Source organism: Podarcis tiliguerta (genome assembly GCF_965153285.1).
Source record: "Podarcis tiliguerta genome assembly, chromosome: 4".
NCBI classification, from domain to species: domain Eukaryota; kingdom Metazoa; phylum Chordata; class Lepidosauria; order Squamata; family Lacertidae; genus Podarcis; species Podarcis tiliguerta.
Window position 1 is genome coordinate 76,077,115 of NC_139537.1, and position 19,139 is coordinate 76,096,253.

Here is a 19,139-nt window from a genome sequence, read left to right on the forward strand (position 1 = left end):
TGTTTGATGGCATTGTATTAGCTACCCCTGCTTTATGTTGTTGTGTAAGCCACACAGAGTGGGCATTTTGCCTAGAAAGGTAGGATGTAAATATATATGCCCCAGCTCCAGCTTTTCTCTCACCTGACACCTCTAAGTAAACATGCATAGAATTGCACTATACATTATTTAACCTCCTAATTGTGTTTATGATGGGCAGGTTCCCCCCCCAGCTGGAACTCACCACAACTCAGTTCCGGCACTTCTCAGGTGCCATTGCCATTATAAGAGAACAAGGGAGGCGTTCGTGGTGAGTTCCAGCACCTCTTTTTTCTAGAAAAATAGCACTGACGACAGAGTAGTTTAAGGGTTTAAGGTGTCACTGATCCATCTTTAGCAACCTTGGCAAATTAAAAAGCAGCAGCAGGAGTGATTTCCTTTTCTCCTTTAGAACATTCCCTGCTGCTTCATCTGACTACTGTATATAACACTTTTCTTCTCCTGAACAGATTATTGGTGTTTAGAAGACCTATATCGGGAACTTGTAAAACGTTATGTGGATGCTATTGACAAACTTCCTGGGAGACGGTCAGATCCTGCTACTATCGAAGGCTGCTCCCAACTGAAGCCAGACAACTATCTCCTGGCTTGGCACACACCATTTAATGAGAAAGGTAAGGTGGTGGTTTTTCTGAGGTGAAACTTATCCTACATCATTGTACTTTAAAGTAACCTACAGTGGATTGGTAAGGAATAATAAAGTCAGGGCTGGCTCAATATATTTTGCTGCCTGAGGCAAAGGACAATGTGGCAGCCCCCCTCACCAAAAGCATACACAGAAGCCAATCTGACTGGTAGAATCATAGAATTGTAGAGTTGGAAGGGACCCCAAGAGTCATCTAGTCCAACCCCCTGCAATGCTGGAATCCCAGATAAAGCATCTATGACAGATGACCATCCAACCTCTGCTTAAAAATCCTACTCCAGTACAGTGGTACATCGGGTTAAGTACTTAATTTGTTCCGGAGGTCCGTTCTTAACCTGAAACTGTTTTTAACCTGAAGCACCACTTTAACTAATGGGGCCTCCCGCTGCCGCCACGCGATTTCTGTTCTCAACTTGAAGCAAAGTTCTTAACCCGAGGTACTATTTCTGGGTTAGCGGAGTCTGTAACCTGAAGCATATGTAACCCGAGGTACCACTGTACTACACTTGCGGGCAGCAGGCTAGGGGTGCCACTGAATTCAGTGGGTTTACTTCTAAGTGTAGGATTGCACTGTTAGGCTGCGAGTTCATGGGCACTAACCTGATAGGAAGCCCCATTGCACAAAGGAGGACTTACTTCTGAGTAAACATGAATGTGATTGCATTATTTTTGCAATCTGAAGAGTTTCCCATTTTGCTGCTATCTCAGCACTAACTGATTTAAATCAGTGTTCATTACGTAGTATTTTTTACATAGCCCCAAAGTAGTACTGTTATTTCTGGAGGCAACCACAGCTTCTTACATAGAAAGCTGCCTTATACTTAAGTCACATTATAGGTCCATCTGGCTCAGTGTTATCTACAGTTGATGAACAGTGACTCTCCTGGATTTAAGACAGGATTGTCTCCCATCCCTTCCTGCAGATGTTGGGGACTGAACCTGAAACCTTCTGCATTGCAAAACAGATATTCTACGATCCTCCCCCTACATTCTCATTTAATCTACTTCTGACAATAATGCCTCGCTCAGTAATGAAGTATATAATTATTTTTATTCTTTACATGCTTTATAAGTTGCCTATAGTTACACGTGTTGATGCGTAAGGGCAGGTTTCTTCCTTGTATGGGCACTATGACCATGTGGGGAAAGATTGTACTCATTGTATAGTTTTTCAGCAATTCCATATTTGCCTGGGATGCGAAAAGCAAGCTGCCAGGAATTCCTTTTGTAGGGCACTGCGTCCTTTTGTAAGTTATCTCTGTCCAGCTTAAATGTCTATTTAAAGCGTCTTTGTGCTTGGCACGATGCCTTCTGGTCCAGATTTTTTGTTCTGGAATTTGTGTTTCTTTTCAGGAATACAATCTGTCGTGGATCCTTTTAAGGGACTGCACTAATGTGGACATTTTGTCCATGTAAAGCAGGGGTCAGCAAACTTTTTCAGCAGTGGGCTGGTCCATTGTCCCTCGGACCTTGTGAGGGGCATTTTAAATAAAATGACACATTCTACTCATCTAAAAACATGCTGGATTCCTGGACCATCTGCGGGCCGGATTGAGAAGGTGATTGGGCCGCATCCGGCCCCCGGGCCTTAGTTTGCCTACCCATGATGTAAAGTAATCTATTTACTGTATTTTTTGCTCTATAACACTCACTTTTTCCCTCCTAAAAAGTAAGGGGAAATGTGTGCGCATCTTATGGAGTGAATGCAGGCTGCGCAGCTATCCCAGAAGCCAGAACAGCAAGAGGGATTGCTGCTTTCACTGCGCAGCGATCCCTCTTGCTGTTCTGGCTTCTGAGATTCAGAATATTTTTTTCTTGTTTTCCTCCTCCAAAAACTAGGTGCGTCTTATGGTCTGGTGCGTCTTATAGAGTGAAAAATACGGTAAACCGAATTGCCCAGGGAGCAAAATGTGGCATATGTGATGCATCTCAGAGTATGTGCCGAGACGCAACTTCACTGTGGTAGTTATTGTATTATTCAGGCTTCAAATGCAACATATACATTCTGCAGAGAGATCACTTTCCAGTCTTTAGTACTAACCATTTAGACGAGGCATTGTACATCTTCTTTACTAGCTGCGCACGGCCTCACAAGGAAAGTGCAGATTCCAGACCCAGCACTGTGTTGATGTGACACTATATCACTGGAATATAGAACCACTCAACACCAGCATCATATATTGATGCAACATCATGGCATAAACATTGTAATGCAATACGATGATTATTTTTGTCTCTCTGCAATCAACCTCGTTTGACAGTGCTGCTGCCTCTCTCCCCACTATGTCCTTCTTATGGCAATTGCTGGAAGAAAAAAGAAAAATACCTGGCAGTTTTAGCTCACTTCCCCCCCCTCTGGCCCCGTTCCATGAATGAATAGCAGTTTGGTAGTGAAGCAGTTACAAGCATGCTGCTCTCATTCATGCATAGATTGAACAGAAACCTTAGAAAGTGTTTTGAAAAAGTCTGTGTATCTCTCAAAGCAAAATCACAATAGCTATTTGAGATTCCACGTAGGATCTATATAAGGTGAGCACAACTAAACCCATATAAGCCAGTCTTCTGGAATTGCTTTCTTAAATGATGTATATGAAGTCATGTGAAGTGAGAAATGGCTATGTTCATAGCCACTAGAATGCTAGCAGACATTTGGTTGGTAATTTCTATTTCTATAAAGCATGGACTATAGGAGACTTGGGTTTAGAGGCTTTGTCCCTTAAAAAGTCAGCCTCTCCCCCCCCCCTCTTTCCAGCTTCATGTTGTAACTACCACATATATAAGTGGGTGGGTGCAACCAATTCAACAGCCAGACACCTTTTGTGTAAATACGATACGATACGATATGATAATAAAACAAAACAAGCTAAAAATATAGAAAAGAGTATTGTTAAAATGTAATTAAAGGTTACATTGGCTAGGGGATATTATAGCAACAACAACAACCTTTTTACCCAGCCCCTGCCTATCCGTTGTGAGGTGACAACAGACTATGAGGCTCTAACAGCTTAATCTTATTCATAGCTTAACATGCACCAAGCCATTCAGTCGGGTGTGAAGCATTAAACTAATAAGCAAATACCAGGACTAAGTTCCACTACTAGGGTTGAAGCACGTTCCTGTGCCTGACAAGCTGGACACAGCACAGTTGGCATCCCGAACTCCTAAAAACGGCTGGCAGCCACGGTTTCTATGGAGAAAAAGGCCTCATAGGCCTAGTGCTGAATTTTGAAAAGGGTCAGGGTTTCAGGTTATCCTGCAACCTTATTCTCCGGCCTGGAAACCTTGTCTCTGTATCTCTGGTATGGAAATGAACTCTGCTACTTGTTTTCTTTATGTATAACAATGAGTGGCTATTTACCCCTGTATGAACTTAGGTTGTTGACGCTTGAGTTGTCATCAGAGGCCTTGCTTCAGACGCCTGCCCTTTTGAGATACTGTGAGTGGTGATGGGAGACAGTCAGGGCCTCTTCTGTCATGGTCCTGGGTCTTTGGAAAATCCTCCTCAAAGAGGGCTGGTTGGCACTGACAGTGCTTTCCTCTAGACAGCTAATTATTTTATTGTTATTGATTCTTACCACTGTTTTCAATGCTGCTGTTACAATTTTTTAAAATGTTTTGCTTATCTTGCAACTTCATATGATGGAAGCTATATTGTGTTAAGAGGAGGCCTACATGAGTATTTGGATTTTGTGGGATTTTTGTATGGTGTTGCTTATTGTGGATGCTTTTTATTGTTGTTGTTTAATCTGCTGTTTATTAATTGATGTTTTTTGATTGGGGACTCAGGTATATGGCTGCAAATGTAATGTTTTAAGCACATTATACAAATGTGACACTAGATGGCTCTAGTGAGCTAATGGCAAATTCCACATATATTTTTAATTTTTTTTTTTAAGCACTTTCACAGCATTTTTAAAATATATGTGTGTAGATTCAGCCTGGCTTTTATGTCTTTATTATTGTTTTAACTTATATTTCCACATTCCTGCCTTTTAAACACCTTCAAGGGGGCTTGCAAAAGGTCACCTAACAATGTCAAGATAAAACTCACTTCAATTAATGTAATAATAATAATAATAATAATAATAATAATAATAATAATAATAGTCCGGGTAGCAATACAGCTGTATAATGGAGGGGTGTGATTGCCTTCCCTGCTGCGGCCTAAGCAATGGACTATGGTACTTGGGAGAGGGAACTCGCTGCTAGGAGCTGTTTCTAGGCTTGGTGTAAAAGTTGTTGTTTTCCTTCCCTCTGAGACCAAATCAGCAACCTCCAGCTTTTATAATTCTTTCGAAATATTGTAAGTTACTTCAATGGGGAAAAATGGGATATAAGCAGAAATGCACTCAAAATATATTACATATATAACAATCCAGCGAAAGTGAATGTTTTATTGAATTGATTTCTGTAATGGTTCTAGGGGTTGCTCGTGGGTAAGCTTGTCCCAACCTCTGGCTGGGTTGCCTGAGTGAACCTTTCCTGTCCGGGCAGCCACTCGCCTGTGACCGTCTCAATCGCTGGCAGAATCCGTCAGTGGGCGTTTCTTAAACTTCTTCCAGCAAAGAAGTTCTTTGACGCCCAGTCTCCGCCTACTCTACCTGCGCAGAAGCCTTCTGCGCAAGGAGGGCGTGGGCAGCAGAGGACCCCTTCTCTCCCCGCTGGTCCCCGGCAAGGAGTCATGGGATTGCCTCGCCGATTCCCCCATCTCCCCCCTTCTCCACTGGAGCTACGCTGATTCTCTCCCCCAGAAGATGGGCTGCCCCTCCCACTCCCGGGACGCTCTCTGGGATCCCTTCGGAGCTTGCTCTCTCCCTCGGACACTGATGGCAGTTCCCTGACAATTTCATTAGGAAATTCAGCAAGGGAGAACACTGAACATGTATACTGTGAAGCAAGTCCCACCCAGTTGGATGGGACTTACTCCCAAATAAGTGGGGTACAGAAATATATAGTCACACACAGGCTTATGCAAAGCAGGGTGGGGGCAGCTAGGTACATTCGCCCTGGGCCTTGGAGGGCTTGGCTGGCCGGGGGGCAGGGCAGGTTGTCCTGCCAAGGGACCACCTGCTTTTTTGTTTGAGTTTATAACTTTATTCTAACAAGACTCCCAACTAAGGCCTCAAGACAAGCTCTGCACGGGCCTGGTCACACCCTTAGTTCTCATGTTAACATCAACAGGACTTAAAAGGTGTTTCATTTTGGATTACCACACCCTATATACGTATGTATACTGAATTATAATTACTATCTTCCTCCCAGCTTAGCGATGAGCCACCTGTTGCCCCCCACAAGGGCCGTGCAGAGCTTCTTTCAGGCCCAGGGTGGCTGGGAGGTATGAGGCATTTCTGGTGGGTGGGCCCTGGTCAGCTTAGCCCCCCTGAGGTCTAGGGCAAGTGTACCTGTCTTCCCCCATCCCTCTTCACGGGCCTGCCTCCCACCTTCAGAGCTCTCGGACTCCGACTACCAACTTCCCAGCAGCCTTCTGGCTCCCACACCACTTCAAAATTCACTAACATCATCAGCTACAATTAAACGTGATTCAAATTCTCGTTCATGACTCGTTTGCCTTTTTGTTGCTGTTGACGATAGGTTCAGGATTTGGAGCAGCTACAAAAGCCATGTGCTTAGGGATGAAATACTGGAAGCCTGACAGGCTGGAAACTCTCATTGAAGTGAGCATTGAAGTTGGACGAATGACTCATAACCATCCTACAGGTAACGTCTAGGCAAATCAACCTGTTTTGGTTAGGATGTATTGACTCTGGGTTGCCCTGCCCCTTGCAAGACTGGCACTCCTGCCAAAGCCCTGGCTGATCTGTATGCGCGGCTTGAGGTCTGTTAACAGCATTTGAAGGCAATTGAAAAAAATGCAACTAGCACAGAACGCAGTCGCCAGGTTGTTGACAGAGAAGGGGCAATCTCAACATAAAACACCAGTCATGGTGCGCTCCCGTTGCTCTGTCCCAGTTCCTGCCAACCTAGCAGTTCAAAAGCATGCCAGTGCAAGTAGATAAATAGGTACCAGTGCAGCAGGAAGGTAAACGGTGTTTCTGTCTGCTCTGGCACTCGTCACGGTGTTCCATTGTGCCAGTAACATTTTAGTCATGCTGGCCACATGTCCTGGAAAGCTGTCTGTGGACAAATACCAGCTCCCTCGGCGAGATGAGTGCCGCAACCCCATAGTCGCACTTGACTGGACTTCGCAAGCCAGGGGTCCTTTATCTTTTATCTTTTTACCTTACCTGCACTAATTGCCAATTTGTTTCCAAGTAAAATTCAAAGTACTGGTTTTGACCTATCAAAGTATTGCATGGCTTGGGAGCCCAGTACCTCGAGGACAACCTTTCTCCATAAGAATCTACCTCAATTTTAATAAGGGAATCTCTGTATGTTCCCTCCAAAGATGCTCAGAGGGTGGCAATAGGAAAAGAGATGTTTTCTGTGGTAGTCCTATGCTTATGGGACACTCTCCTCTTGGAAGCTTGTCTGCTGCTAACATTGTCATCTTTTCAGCACCAGGAGAAGATGTATTTATTTTTCTGGCATTTACCCAACAATAACAGTCTGGCTTTTAGCAGCTATTTCTTTTGGGACCATTCTTGGATGGTATGGTTGCTTGTAAGTGATTATTGTAGGAGAACACATTTAGTATGTTGCATTGTTTTAAATGGACATGTCTCTTATAGATTTTTTTCTTTTGCAAGTTGCTTCAAGACTTCTTTGATGGTGGGAAACAACACATAAATTCAATAAACTAAATTGTATTCAATAAACTACACTTATGTAGTTTACACTTATGTAGTTCTCCTCATAATGCAGGGGTGGAGAGACACTTGCAGGGGAAAGCTGGTGGGTGGGGAGAGGTGTTTAACCCTTCTCTGCCCTTCAGTTTCCCCTTGCAAATGGCCCTGTGTAGTTTTTAATAGTTCCCTGTCCTCATCTGGGCTCCTAAACTGGAAGGAAGCCCAGTCAAGGGGGTGAGGCTGGGTGGATTGCAGTACCATTTGGACAGAGCAAACCTAATATAGTGTTCAAGTATGAAACAGAGAAGAAATGTGTGTACACACACAACAAATTTAACATGTTCACCTTGAAGCTCCTATTGTTTCAGTGGGCATAACTCTCAAATTAGCATACACAGGCCTGTAGCAAACTTAAGGTGCTTTTTGCTCAGGGCAGTTGTGGCTGGAGCTTAGCCTGCATAAGTGCTTGGGGGCTCTTTCTTGCAAGGATTCTGCAGTGTGACATATCACAATTGCAGTATGTCAGATTCAAGTTCTGCACTAAAAGCACACACACACCCCAACTGCAATTCTTGATGCATGAAGATAGGAATAGGGGTGGGAGCACTGGAGGAAAAAACGGGGAGGAGGAAAGACAAGAAAAATGCTAATGGGATGGCTGGACAAGACGAAGGAGCAGGTTGGAGAACCACTAGCAGTAAAGACAAGCCTCAGTTTGACTGTATCTCCTACTTCTGAGATCTGGGGGATGAGGAAATGTTGTTTCTCCCAGCCAGCCACACTCATTTATGACTCTTCCTCTTTCTCTATCCACTAGCCTGGTAAGTGGAACAGCAGTGGTCTGCAATCTGAGAGCCATTGCTTAGGGCACACATCTGTTCTGCAGCTTCACCTGCCATCAGTCTGGGGGAAAAACAATGCAATATGCCCACCATTAGAATTGCAAAATTACTGTAGGTCAGTAGAAGCAATAACCAGAAACAGCTGCATTCTGAGACCAGGTTAGCTGTAGTCCAGTCTGACATGAAAACAGTGACACCGTGCAAAACCACTGGTTAATCAGAGCAAGAAACTGTTATGGTTGAACTTCGGATCAGTCTGTTTTAGGGCTGTTCATACTGAGTTCAGCGGAATGACCTGCAACATATTATGAATTCCTTTTAATTTTCAGCAGTTTGTTTTCATGATTTTCATTTTCGGTAGCTCTAAGGGCCATAAAAGCAGTTGTTTTAAACCTATGCACCATTCTAATGTTATCCTCATTAAGATCAATTGGACATAGACATGTAAAAGAAGTCATCACCCTGGAATGTTAATCTCAGCCAACAATCATCACATATCAGATTGCTCCCTCCTAAGTAGAGACACAAGTTGTAAGTCATACATATTTGCTGAAGTATTCCATTATGCCAGTTCGCCCCAATCTAGTTTCATTACTTTAAATGATAAATGCTCACACAATCTTGCTTGTTACCTAGGTTTTAAAATGGCAAAATAAAGTTGCAGACTATGTGACTTTTAAGTGTTTGGCACACTGCATGAAGGATCTGCATTGAATGCTAAGGATGACAGTGATTAATTGGATTCAGTAAATCTATCAGAATTGTCACATTATTTTTTTTAACTCATGTGCTTTTATTGGCAGTCTAGCTCTCAGGAATAAAGTTGATGAAGCATCTCCTCCAGTGGAGATTAAATGGTGGAAAAAAGGCTCACATGGTTTCTGTGTTATAAAGGCACAGTATCTGAAATGATACATCACTAAAATAACAGGCAAATTGTAATTAACACAACAGCCAAATCGCTCCTTCTTTGGAGGACATCAATGCCAGAATCAAAAAGGAAAAGTAATTGTCCGAAGCAGTGCCACCAACACTTGACCAGCATTTCATAGGGGAACCCTCCAACTAAAAATCCCCATTTAAAATAAGCAAATAGAAAAAGAACCTACCCAAGTGAGGCTGGCACAAACCTCCACACATACACTATGTAAAAGAACCGGGCAGAGGGCCTTCTTGGTAGTGGCACCCTCTCTGTGGTCAGGTGTTGAAAGTAGTGATGAAAGCTAACTCCAGTTGACCTAAGAATAAACCCTTCTGGGTTCAACGGGACTTCTGAGTAGGCATTGCACCAGTCAGTTATATACACATACAGTAATGCTATTTGAAGTTCAATACCTGTTTTATTGGGAACAAAAAAATATTCCCGAAGAAAGGCATATAGCTTGAAATGTGTGCATGTTGTCTTTCTTTGAGCTTAATAAACGTAGTTTCTTATGCATCTGTACACTGATTTCTCCTCCTTTTTGGTGCTACTTGGTGCCATCGTCATCACCATTTTTCTATGCTCCTTTCAGGGTTTTTAGGATCACTGTGCACAGCTCTGTTTGTTTCATATGCAATACAAGGAAAGCCACTGGTGCAGTGGGGAAGAGAAATGATGAAGGTTGTCCCAATGGCTGAAGAATACTGCAAGAAGACAATTCGGCACATGGCAGGTAACATTGTACAATATGCAATTGCAAATTCACACGTAAGGTGCATAATTGAAGTGTTTATGCTCTGGTAGCTTAATTTCCCTAACTGCCATTTCAGGTGTCTGTTTCAATCTTGAACTCAGAAGGTTTTATCATGAGCCTAGAGAAAGAGATGCTACCTGTCAAATGAGCGGATAGGGACAAGGACGTTACTGCCCCAGTGGCTTCCTTTTTAATCTCCATCTTACCCGAAAGGGTTCTTAATGAATCACCCACCCCTCTAGGGAATAGACAGGGTGAAGAAGAACAATCAAGTACTTTCTGATCCTCAACAGCCTCACTCCTGTCCCTTTTAAATGTATCCTAGTGTTTTGAAATGTTTTCACTCGTAATGCCAATAAAGGTGTTTGTATTTGTCAATTTGCTACCTGTCCCTCTTCTCTGAATCCTTGCTCTAGGAATATACCTATATGCACAATTTTAAAAAACGAAACCCATATTTGGATAGTGATGCAGGCAACTACTGACAAATAATAGGCCCTGTGTTCTTTCTCAGAAGTTCTCTGGCTTTTAGCTAAACAACTTCTTCTTCTTCTTCTTCTTCTTCTTCTTCTTCTTCTTCTTCTTCTTCTTCTTCTTCGCCTCCTCCTCCTCCTCCTCCTCCTCCTCCTCCTCCTCCTCCTGACTAGGCCAGGTGCAGGATTAAGTTGTATAGGTCTGGTCTGCTTTTGACAGAAGGATGCTGTCACTCTTCTTGCACGATTCCAACCCTGAGTAAAATATGCAATACTCCTAAAGCATGCATCTGTCATTATGGAGTGAAGTGCAATGCTATTTTAGAAATAAATAAAGGGGACGACATTTTAAAAACCCTGCCTGAAACAAATGTGAGCCCCTTTTCTCAAGAAATCTCTCCTTTTGAATTATTCAGTCAATTTCTTTTGCTTTTGTTTTCTTTAAAAAAAGCACATTTGTTTAATGTTTCCTGTTCTGCATATTCTCACTCTGTAGTTCTCAGAGGCAGTTTTACTGCTAGGTAGCCACAAGTGATCACCTGTGGTAGCACTTAGTACAGACAGATGTTTGCTATATGCTGCAGAAGATGATGCCTAGTACTTCTTTGACAAAAGTCTGCCTTCTGCTCAGGGACAGCATAGTGCAAAGGGTTTCAGGGCTGTAAAGAAGAAAGGAAGGGGAATGAAGCAAGGGAAAGATGGGGAGGAAAACCATATGTCTAAGGCCATAGGTAAATAACAAGAGGCTAGTAAGAAGCATCTCTCAAGTGCCTTTGGGGGAACCCCAAAAGCAGAAAGCTGAGCAATGTGACTGTGAGGGAACAGGTGTTGGGAGGGAAGATCCTGACTGAGCAAATAGTCAGGTAGGTGGATGAAAATGACTGGTAGGTCAAGGATTTCCAGGATCAGCTGTGATACGGAATGTGCGACATCAGAGTTTCACCTACTTAAAAGGCCTAAGGTATCCCTGGCTCCCTCCAGATTGCAACAAGAGATAAAGTAACTTTTTAGTCAGCAGGGATCAGTAAGCTATTTGCAGGTAATAAAATTGTATTTTTGTTCCTGTCTTCAAAGTGCAAGTGGTACACATACTGAGAAAATGAGCATAGCCTGCCTTTCTTAAACTGAAGCAACTTCACAAATGACTTTTTCATAATCAGCAGCAATCTGGTGTTTATTTAAAAAAAAGTTTTTCTCCAGACCAGCCTTTCTCAACCTTGAGTCCCCAGATGTTTTGGGAGTACAGCTTCCAATTTCCCTGTCCACTTGTCCTACTAGCTTAAGGATGATGGGAGTTGTATTCCAACAACATATGAGGACCAAAAGTTGAGAACAGCTGCTCTAGACTCAATATATAAACTGTGCTGCAAATGTTTGTTTTGCTACAGGTACAGTGGTTCAGGAAGGTATGCTGAATATTGGTGGCGGAAACAAAGCTACAGCAATGGATGCTGCAGATGTGGCAGGGATGTTGCTTCCTGTAAGGAAATGTTGCATGTGAAGCAGCACCACTTTACAAAGTGCACCCTCTCTACTTTTAAGCATCTTTTGGGTGCATACTCAGAAAAAGCTGCACTTGTACAAATGGGTAGAGATGCCCATCTTAGTTTATTTGCAGAGGCTGCCTTCTGAAGATCATACTGCAAAAAAAAGGTGTTACTGCCAGCTGCCTTATTAGGTAGCATACAGCCTGCACTCAAAATAGCTCCTGTTGAGACTTGGGAGGGCTTCTTATGCTTTTGCTCAGTATTCAGGACCCAGTAGTAATTGCTGAATGGACTACAGTAAAAGTTTGTTTGTAGGTTTAATAGACACTGTGATCTACATTCTGGTTTTCCAAAATGTGTGTTTGGTGGCCCTAATTATTTGTATTTACAATAGAAAATTAAAATCTATCCCCCTCCCCCTTTCTACATTGTGAAGATAAGCTAATTCATATTGTTGAGAGGCTAAGAATAGTTGGACAGGTTTTATTTAATTTTCTTCATGAGAGTTCTGTAAATTGGATTTTGTCATTCTTGCTGTTGCACTGAAAGAACCTATTCAAGATTAAATGTACCATAATTAATTTGTTCTTCATTCAGAATATCAGGAGCATTGGTTTTACTATGAAGCGAAATGGCAATTTTACTTGGAGGAGAGAGAAATCAATGAAGACAACCAGAATAAACCCAACTTTCCTGACAATTATGATGCTGAGGAAAGAGAAAAGGTAAACTCTTCAACCAAAAATTCTGAAAGTATTGGGGACAAATATGTACTGATACTTTTTCCATCTGAAAGTGGGTCCTATTTTCTTTAATTTAGAAACAATTGCAACCAAGTACCATAAAATGGTTTACTGAATGACTCAAGCCTATGGGATAAATATTAGATTGATGCTAGGTTTAGTGTAGGGGTGGACTTCTATATAGGATTGCAATCCAATTCCCATCAGCCCCATTATAGACATTGGCCAGGGATGATGGAAGTCGGGATCCAGCAGCTCTTGAAGTTGCTGGATCAACTTCATATTCCATGTGAGAAGGGGATAGGAGAACCAAGGTCACACCATTGCAGCAGGAGGTGAAGGGAAGAGCCAGCAGTGTAGCTTAATGCTGTCAAAATATCGGGTTCCAGATGTGGCAGCTAATGTGCAGATGGACTAGAACGACACACATTGCAGTTCAAAGCAGGAAAAAGATCAGGTTACAGAGGTAGGATGTAGGAAATAGCAGTGGCGTAGCGTGGGGGGTGCAGGGGGGCCGGCCGCACCAGGCGCAACATCTGGGGGGGGGGCCGTGCTCGCACTCGCAGCTCTCTGCCCCTACCTGGCTCACTCACTCTCTCTCACCGCAGTGCTGGCTGTGTGAATCCGATCCGAGCCGCCAGGTCGCCGCCCACTGTGGAGGGGAGGGTGCCAGGCATGCGGTGCGGTGCGGAGAGAGAGCGAGGGACTATCTGGGGGAGGGACAGTGCAGCAGGGGGGGCACAAATTACTTGCCTTGCCCCGGGTTAGGGGGCGCAAATTACTTGCCTTGCCCCGGGTGCTGACAACCCACGCTACGCCACTGGGAAATAGTGGAAAGCAGACATTTTGGCAGTCTCCGCAACAGAAAAACAATATGCTTAGATTGGGGAGCAGAATTTAACAAAGCTGAGGTTTTATAGGATCAGATGGAACTGAATTAGCTGCCCAGGTCACCAAACAGATGCTGAGGTTGGGTAGCAAGGACTGTCAACGTTCCTCTAGCAATTGAATTCTGTCTACCACTCCTGCTAAGTTGGTGGCACAAGAGGTAAGAAAATGTCGATGTCTGTTTGCTGGCAGCTCCAGTTATATATCCCAGGCACCCTATGAGAGCTGCAGTTTTTTCAGTGCACTGCTGTGCTCTCTTAATTTTCTTAACTGAGATCTGATTCAAATGCTATGACTATCGTACTCCTGCATGACAATGACTCCACGGGGTGCCTCTGACATTTGAATCCCCCTCACCACCTGTCTCATCTGGGTTGCATAGATAGTCTTCATTACAATGCCAGCATTCTTTAATGCATTATCCCAGTTTACAAAGACTCTCCACGAGATCAGGTGACCTACCTCATGAAATGGCTCTCGTCACTCATGCAAGCCCTCTCCTCACCAGTTACAATATGCACAATCCATTCTGTTACTTGGAGACTTGCCCCAAACAGATTGCACCCAAGTAAAAAGGCAACAGCACTTAAATAGGATGCAAATTTTGCCAAGAACATTATGGTAGTATCTACTTACATTTCAGCATTTCACGAAGTTGCAATACAGCAGAAGCTGCTGTTGGAAAAACCATTACTAAGAATTCCAGTATCATCACTGCATGTAGATGTGACAATTGCTTAGCTGTCAGAATGTTTGTTTGCTTGTTTACTTGGGGCACCACTTATAGGACATTAAGATCTTCTATATAGCCTTTGCTGCTCATTCTGTGAAGGCTACAGCTTTCAAAAAATGTTGGCTAACTGTGACCTTCTTCTGTAGAAATATACACATATGCTCAGTATCATGTGATACTCATGCAGGAAACCACCATCTGTGCAATAAGGACCTTCAATCAGCAGATAGGACAAGTCCCGGTTAAAACTTTCTGGATCACACACTGTCTCTCTGTCTCTCTATTTTCTCCACCTCTTTACAGAAAGTGTTCAACGGTCAGTGAATGAAATAAAAAGGTTTGCCAAGAACAACAAAAACGGTAACATGCAGTTCCCTCTCTGAGGAAGCAACCTTGTGGGATTCCACATTTTTATAGACTTAAGTGATAAACTGTAGGCAAGTTTTGAAAACGCATAGGCAGTGTTGCAAATGCCATCATGGTGATGTCAGAGAAGCAAATGACATCATCATCACCATCACCACCAACTTCATCATAATCTCAGATAAATGGATGGAGGCAAATGGTATCCTTATTTGTGAAGGAACCCAAGAAAGATGAGCTATCTAAGAGATTGCCTTAGTGTGGTTGCCCTAAAGCCAAGAAAGGCCGTTTTCATCTTGTTTCAGATTAAATATTTTTTTAAAGAAATATTTAATGTATGCTAAAGCAAGGCTTGACTACACACAGAAATAAGGAATGAGCAAATGTAGCTCCAATATTTTTAAAAAGAAACGAAAAAGGGAGTATTTTAAAACACAATCTGCAATTTACCTCATGTTTCTGTGCCATGCTATGAAAAGAAAAAGAAAAAAGGCAAAGTAAAAGAGTGGCATTTAAATCTGTACATTCTGGGTTGCCTTGCCATCAAATTCACCCAACCAAACTCATTAATTATCCATTCAGACTTATAGGAGATGGAGTTCTGAAGGTCGTGGTGGAAGGAGAGGTCATGATGCTCCCATGATTGCATATGATGCTCTCTTAGGATGTGGTAGTGATTGGACCGAGCTCTGCAACCGGGCAATGTTCCATGGCGGTGAGTAATCTAGTAGTTCCTTCATGTCGGTTCCTTGTAACCATAACAGCAAAATATATACGGCATACAGACCATTATAATTTTTGATTAGGGTCAGTTTGGCTACATTAGGTGACTCACTAATAATTCTAGCTCTTTCCACTTACTACAATCATTGAAGTATCTTGCATCTAAAGCACTTGTTGTACTTTCCAATTACAGTGGTACCTCAGGTAACATACGCTTCAGGTTACAGACTCCGCTAACCCAGAAATAGTGCTTCAGGTTAAGAACTTTGCTTCAGGATAAGAACAAAAATCGTGCTCCGGCGGCGCAGCAGCAGCAGGAGGCTCCATTAGCTAAAGTGGTCTTCCGATTAAGAACAGTTTCAGGTTAAGTACGGACCTCTGGAACGAATTAAATACTTAAATTGAGGTACCACTGTAGTAATTATTGCAGTAATCTTGTGCTGGTTGGGAAAAGCTTCATTTCTTATTCCCATAAAGGAAGTGGCAATCCTACTATCAAAGAAAAGTTAAGCCACAGGAATTGTGAGGTGTGTTTTTTTAATCTACGAAAGCTTATATGGTCTACACCTATGTTTCACAACTAGTTTTACAGCAGGGGTGTTTCAAGAAGGAGATGGCAGGCAAAGTAGGCAAAGTTTGTTAAAGGCACTGGCCTTAACAAGCTGTAGTTCCCATAGTTCTTTAGGAGAAGTCGTGACTGCTAAAGTAGCCTAAGAGTGCTTTAAAGGTATGATGTGATTGTGACATGAAAGACCAATTGTCAGCATGGCAATTGGGCATGTCTTCTTTGGGCTGTTTCCACCTTAGAGCTGTTTCCCCCTCAGTGACTTTTTAAAATGTTTCTGCCAACCTGATACCTGTGGCATAGCTGGGGGGTGCAGGGGGGGCCGGCCGCACCGGGCGCAACATTTGGGGGGTAGGGTTAGGGGGCGCAAATCCACAGGTTAGGGGGCGCAAATCCACGGGTTAGGGGGCGCAAATTACTTGCCTTGCCCCGGGTGCTGACAACCCACGCTACGCCACTGCCTGATACTTGTCTCTTGGTGGTGCCAATTTGGACCAGCGCTCAGAGAACTGAGATTGCTCTTAATATAGATGATATTATTTCACGGAGAAGCTAAAAGGGCATGCAACTGGGTTCTCGTTTCTGCTTTATTTTGCAGGTGAGAGTGCAGCAACTGGAACTATTGCTGGCTGTTTGTATGGCTTGCTTTATGGTCTCAGCAAGGTCCCTAAAGGCTTGTACCAGGATCTTGAACAGAGGGAGAAGCTAGAAAACTTGGGAGAGGCTCTCTTCCGACTGTCTTCAGAGGAAAAGTAAAGATGTTTTTGCCATTTCATTTCATTTTTAAAAAGATTATATTATACCCTGCAGCCAAATTCCTAAGAAGCAACTCTAAACAGATTTGTAACAATTCAGGAGAAGAATTGTGTGCCCCTAAGTCTCAGTGAAGTCACACACTGTCTTTAACATGATGTTATTTTATTCATTTACTCTGAAGTACTCCCACTACTCCACAGATAGGAGTTTCTTGACCCGACCTAAGGGCCAGTCCACACATTACATTTTTGGCTACATCTGAGTTTTTTTAATGGACCCCTAAAAATGTAATGTGTGAATCAGACAAGCGTTAGCGAATATAGGGACAGAATCAGCTGCAGCTAAGTGTACATTGGGTTGCAAATCTATATTTCCATGTAATGTGTGGAAAACTCCCAAACTATGCCAATATTATTGCAGGCAGCATTATAAAATGCTGTGCAGAGGTAGAATAGTAGAATTATACTATTAAATTTCTTGTAAGCCACTCCAATAATTTATTTGAAGAAAAGGGTATAGTAAATAAAATAGATTAAGGGTATTTAAATTCTGTCAGTATTCAATACTTAAGAATGTCTTCTAATATTAATTGATATTAATCATACTACTTTAATTATAGCACCTTGGCATTAAAATTTTGGGGGGATGAAGCAGTCTAAGAACCCATTTTTGTTATAAAATTCTGCATCACATCAAAATGTGACTGCATGTACACATATGCCAATAATATATATGTAAAACTAATGCTGTCTGCACACCTATTTAAGGCAAACTAATTTTATCACCCTTTGAAGGAAGTATGTCTGAGATTCTATTTTTTCAGTCCATTTTTATGCACTCTTTCCGGTTTCCTCTCAACTCCGTAATATCGACTTTTCTGTGATATCACCTAACTGAAAAATCAATTAAATGTATATCCTTTTTCAGAACAGTAGTGCCTAAATATTCTAGGAAGTTATCTGATATTTAGCAGAACACAAATATATATCATATATATATATATATATATATATATGCAATGTAACAAAACAACTCTACAACTATTCCTGGCTTCCTATATATTTTTGTGGTGATTTCCCCCCTCCCCCCCCAAAAAAAACACCTTTACAAACTTTTTAATGATTTGGGTGGCTAAAATACTTGTAAATAAATTAATCTTATGCCTCTTCATAAGCATCATTCATTATTTTGACATTGTGTGCATTGCATGTTACTGTGTCATTGCTGGAATTTTTGCTTGCAGTTGTCACTAAGTCATTGTTGGTCAAGGTTACAGTGAGTTTCTCGGTGCTGAGAATCTCTTCTGCTACGAAATCTAGAAAGTGTTGTTCTAGTGTAGAAAGATGTAGGATATATAGTGGCAGATAAAGAGTTTCAAAGTTAGTGGGTTGGATCCAGACTGAGGCTGCAATCTTACATACATTCAACTTGGAGTAAGTTCTGTTGATTTCAATGTGGTTTTCTTCTGAGTAAATATGGAGATGGCTGGTAGTTGTGGTGTAAGTTAAGAACATTTAGATTCTGTTAAAATCAATATATAAAGTTAGTCATGACTAATTTAAGTCCTATTGATTTCCATTGGACTTAAAGTGTGACCAAGGTTGGCACTCAACTAAGTCTTACTCAGAGTAGACCCCCTGAAATGAATGGGCCTCACTTAGTCATGTTCATTAATTTCAATCGGTCTACCCGGAGTTGACTCTAGTTGAATACTACCTAAACAGTGCAAGTCTTACCATGTCTACTCAGAAGTAAGTCCTATTCAATTGGGCTTATGAGTTCCAGGTGAGTAGGATGGATTGCAGCCTAACCTAGTCTAGATGCAACCAAGGCAGCAGATATCCCTGTGTAGATTTTTATTCCCTCCGTTGTTCCTGATGTAGATCTTCACTCATCCCTTCTTCCCTGGTGGTAAGAGGGATGCCATTTTGTGGTTTGCCTCAGGTGCCAAAATGTATTGGGCTGGCCCTTTGTGTAAATTTTGACATATACTGCCATCTTCCACCTTAGTTCTTCACTGTGGTCAGGTCCTTCACTCTATCTTGGAATTTTAAGGTGTTTTGGGGTTTTTTGTTTTGTTTTCTTGCCAGTCAGAGGTTGTCTCCCAAATGAAAATACACTGGTGGCCTCTTTCTCCTTCTCTATGTTGAACGTACTCTCTTAAACAGTCACCTTGTAAGTTGTAACAGTAACCTTGTAACTATGAATAGTGACTGAGGCAGCCTACAAAACAATCTCTGTATAATATGATCCAAATTATGGAGCCCCATTTGCTGTTTTACATTATTACCTTTGTTTCAAAGCAGTGCCTTGGGCAGTTTATTTTATTCGCCCCCAATCTATTTTAACTTTCTGAGTAACCGCTTTGAAGTCCGATTGATTTCTGATATCAACTTTGTGCCTCAGTCCCCTTTCCTTTGTACTTTTACTAAGAAGTAGCCACCACAGTTCGGTGAGAC

At 42.2% G+C, this 19,139-nt stretch overlaps 1 protein-coding gene and 2 long non-coding RNA genes across 15 annotated transcripts in view; 1 reads left to right on the forward strand and 2 right to left on the reverse strand.

The window, feature by feature from the left end:
• LOC310676388 overlaps nucleotides 1–4,605 on the reverse strand; it is a 13,796-nt gene extending 9,191 nt beyond the window's left edge. For both annotated transcript variants that reach the window (XR_014510524.1, XR_014510525.1), the window contains exon 1: nucleotides 4,044–4,605. This is a non-coding gene — a long non-coding RNA (uncharacterized lncRNA). The remainder of the gene's footprint in view (nucleotides 1–4,043) is intronic.
• ADPRHL1 (ADP-ribosylhydrolase like 1) overlaps nucleotides 1–19,139 on the forward strand; it is a 37,468-nt gene that overhangs the window by 6,396 nt on the left and 11,933 nt on the right. For 4 of the 12 annotated variants that reach the window (XM_083437576.1, XM_083437578.1, XM_083437577.1 and 1 more), the window contains exons 2-7: nucleotides 489–653; nucleotides 6,278–6,403; nucleotides 9,788–9,928; nucleotides 12,507–12,634; nucleotides 15,219–15,351; nucleotides 16,523–16,676. In XM_083437576.1, the coding sequence (XP_083293702.1) occupies nucleotides 489–653; nucleotides 6,278–6,403; nucleotides 9,788–9,928; nucleotides 12,507–12,634; nucleotides 15,219–15,351; nucleotides 16,523–16,676 (847 nt within the window). Of the gene's footprint in view, nucleotides 1–488; nucleotides 654–3,503; nucleotides 3,985–5,570; nucleotides 5,910–6,277; nucleotides 6,404–9,787; nucleotides 9,929–12,506; nucleotides 13,139–13,483; nucleotides 15,352–16,522; nucleotides 17,851–19,139 lie in introns of those variants that run through there. The other 8 variants (XR_014510431.1, XM_083437582.1, XR_014510430.1 and 5 more) reach the window with 7 other exon arrangements.
• Nucleotides 16,098–16,523, reverse strand: LOC310676398. Its single transcript, XR_014510534.1, has 2 exons — nucleotides 16,393–16,523; nucleotides 16,098–16,216 (listed from the first exon to the last, which is right to left on the reverse strand). It is a non-coding gene; the product is annotated as an uncharacterized lncRNA (long non-coding RNA).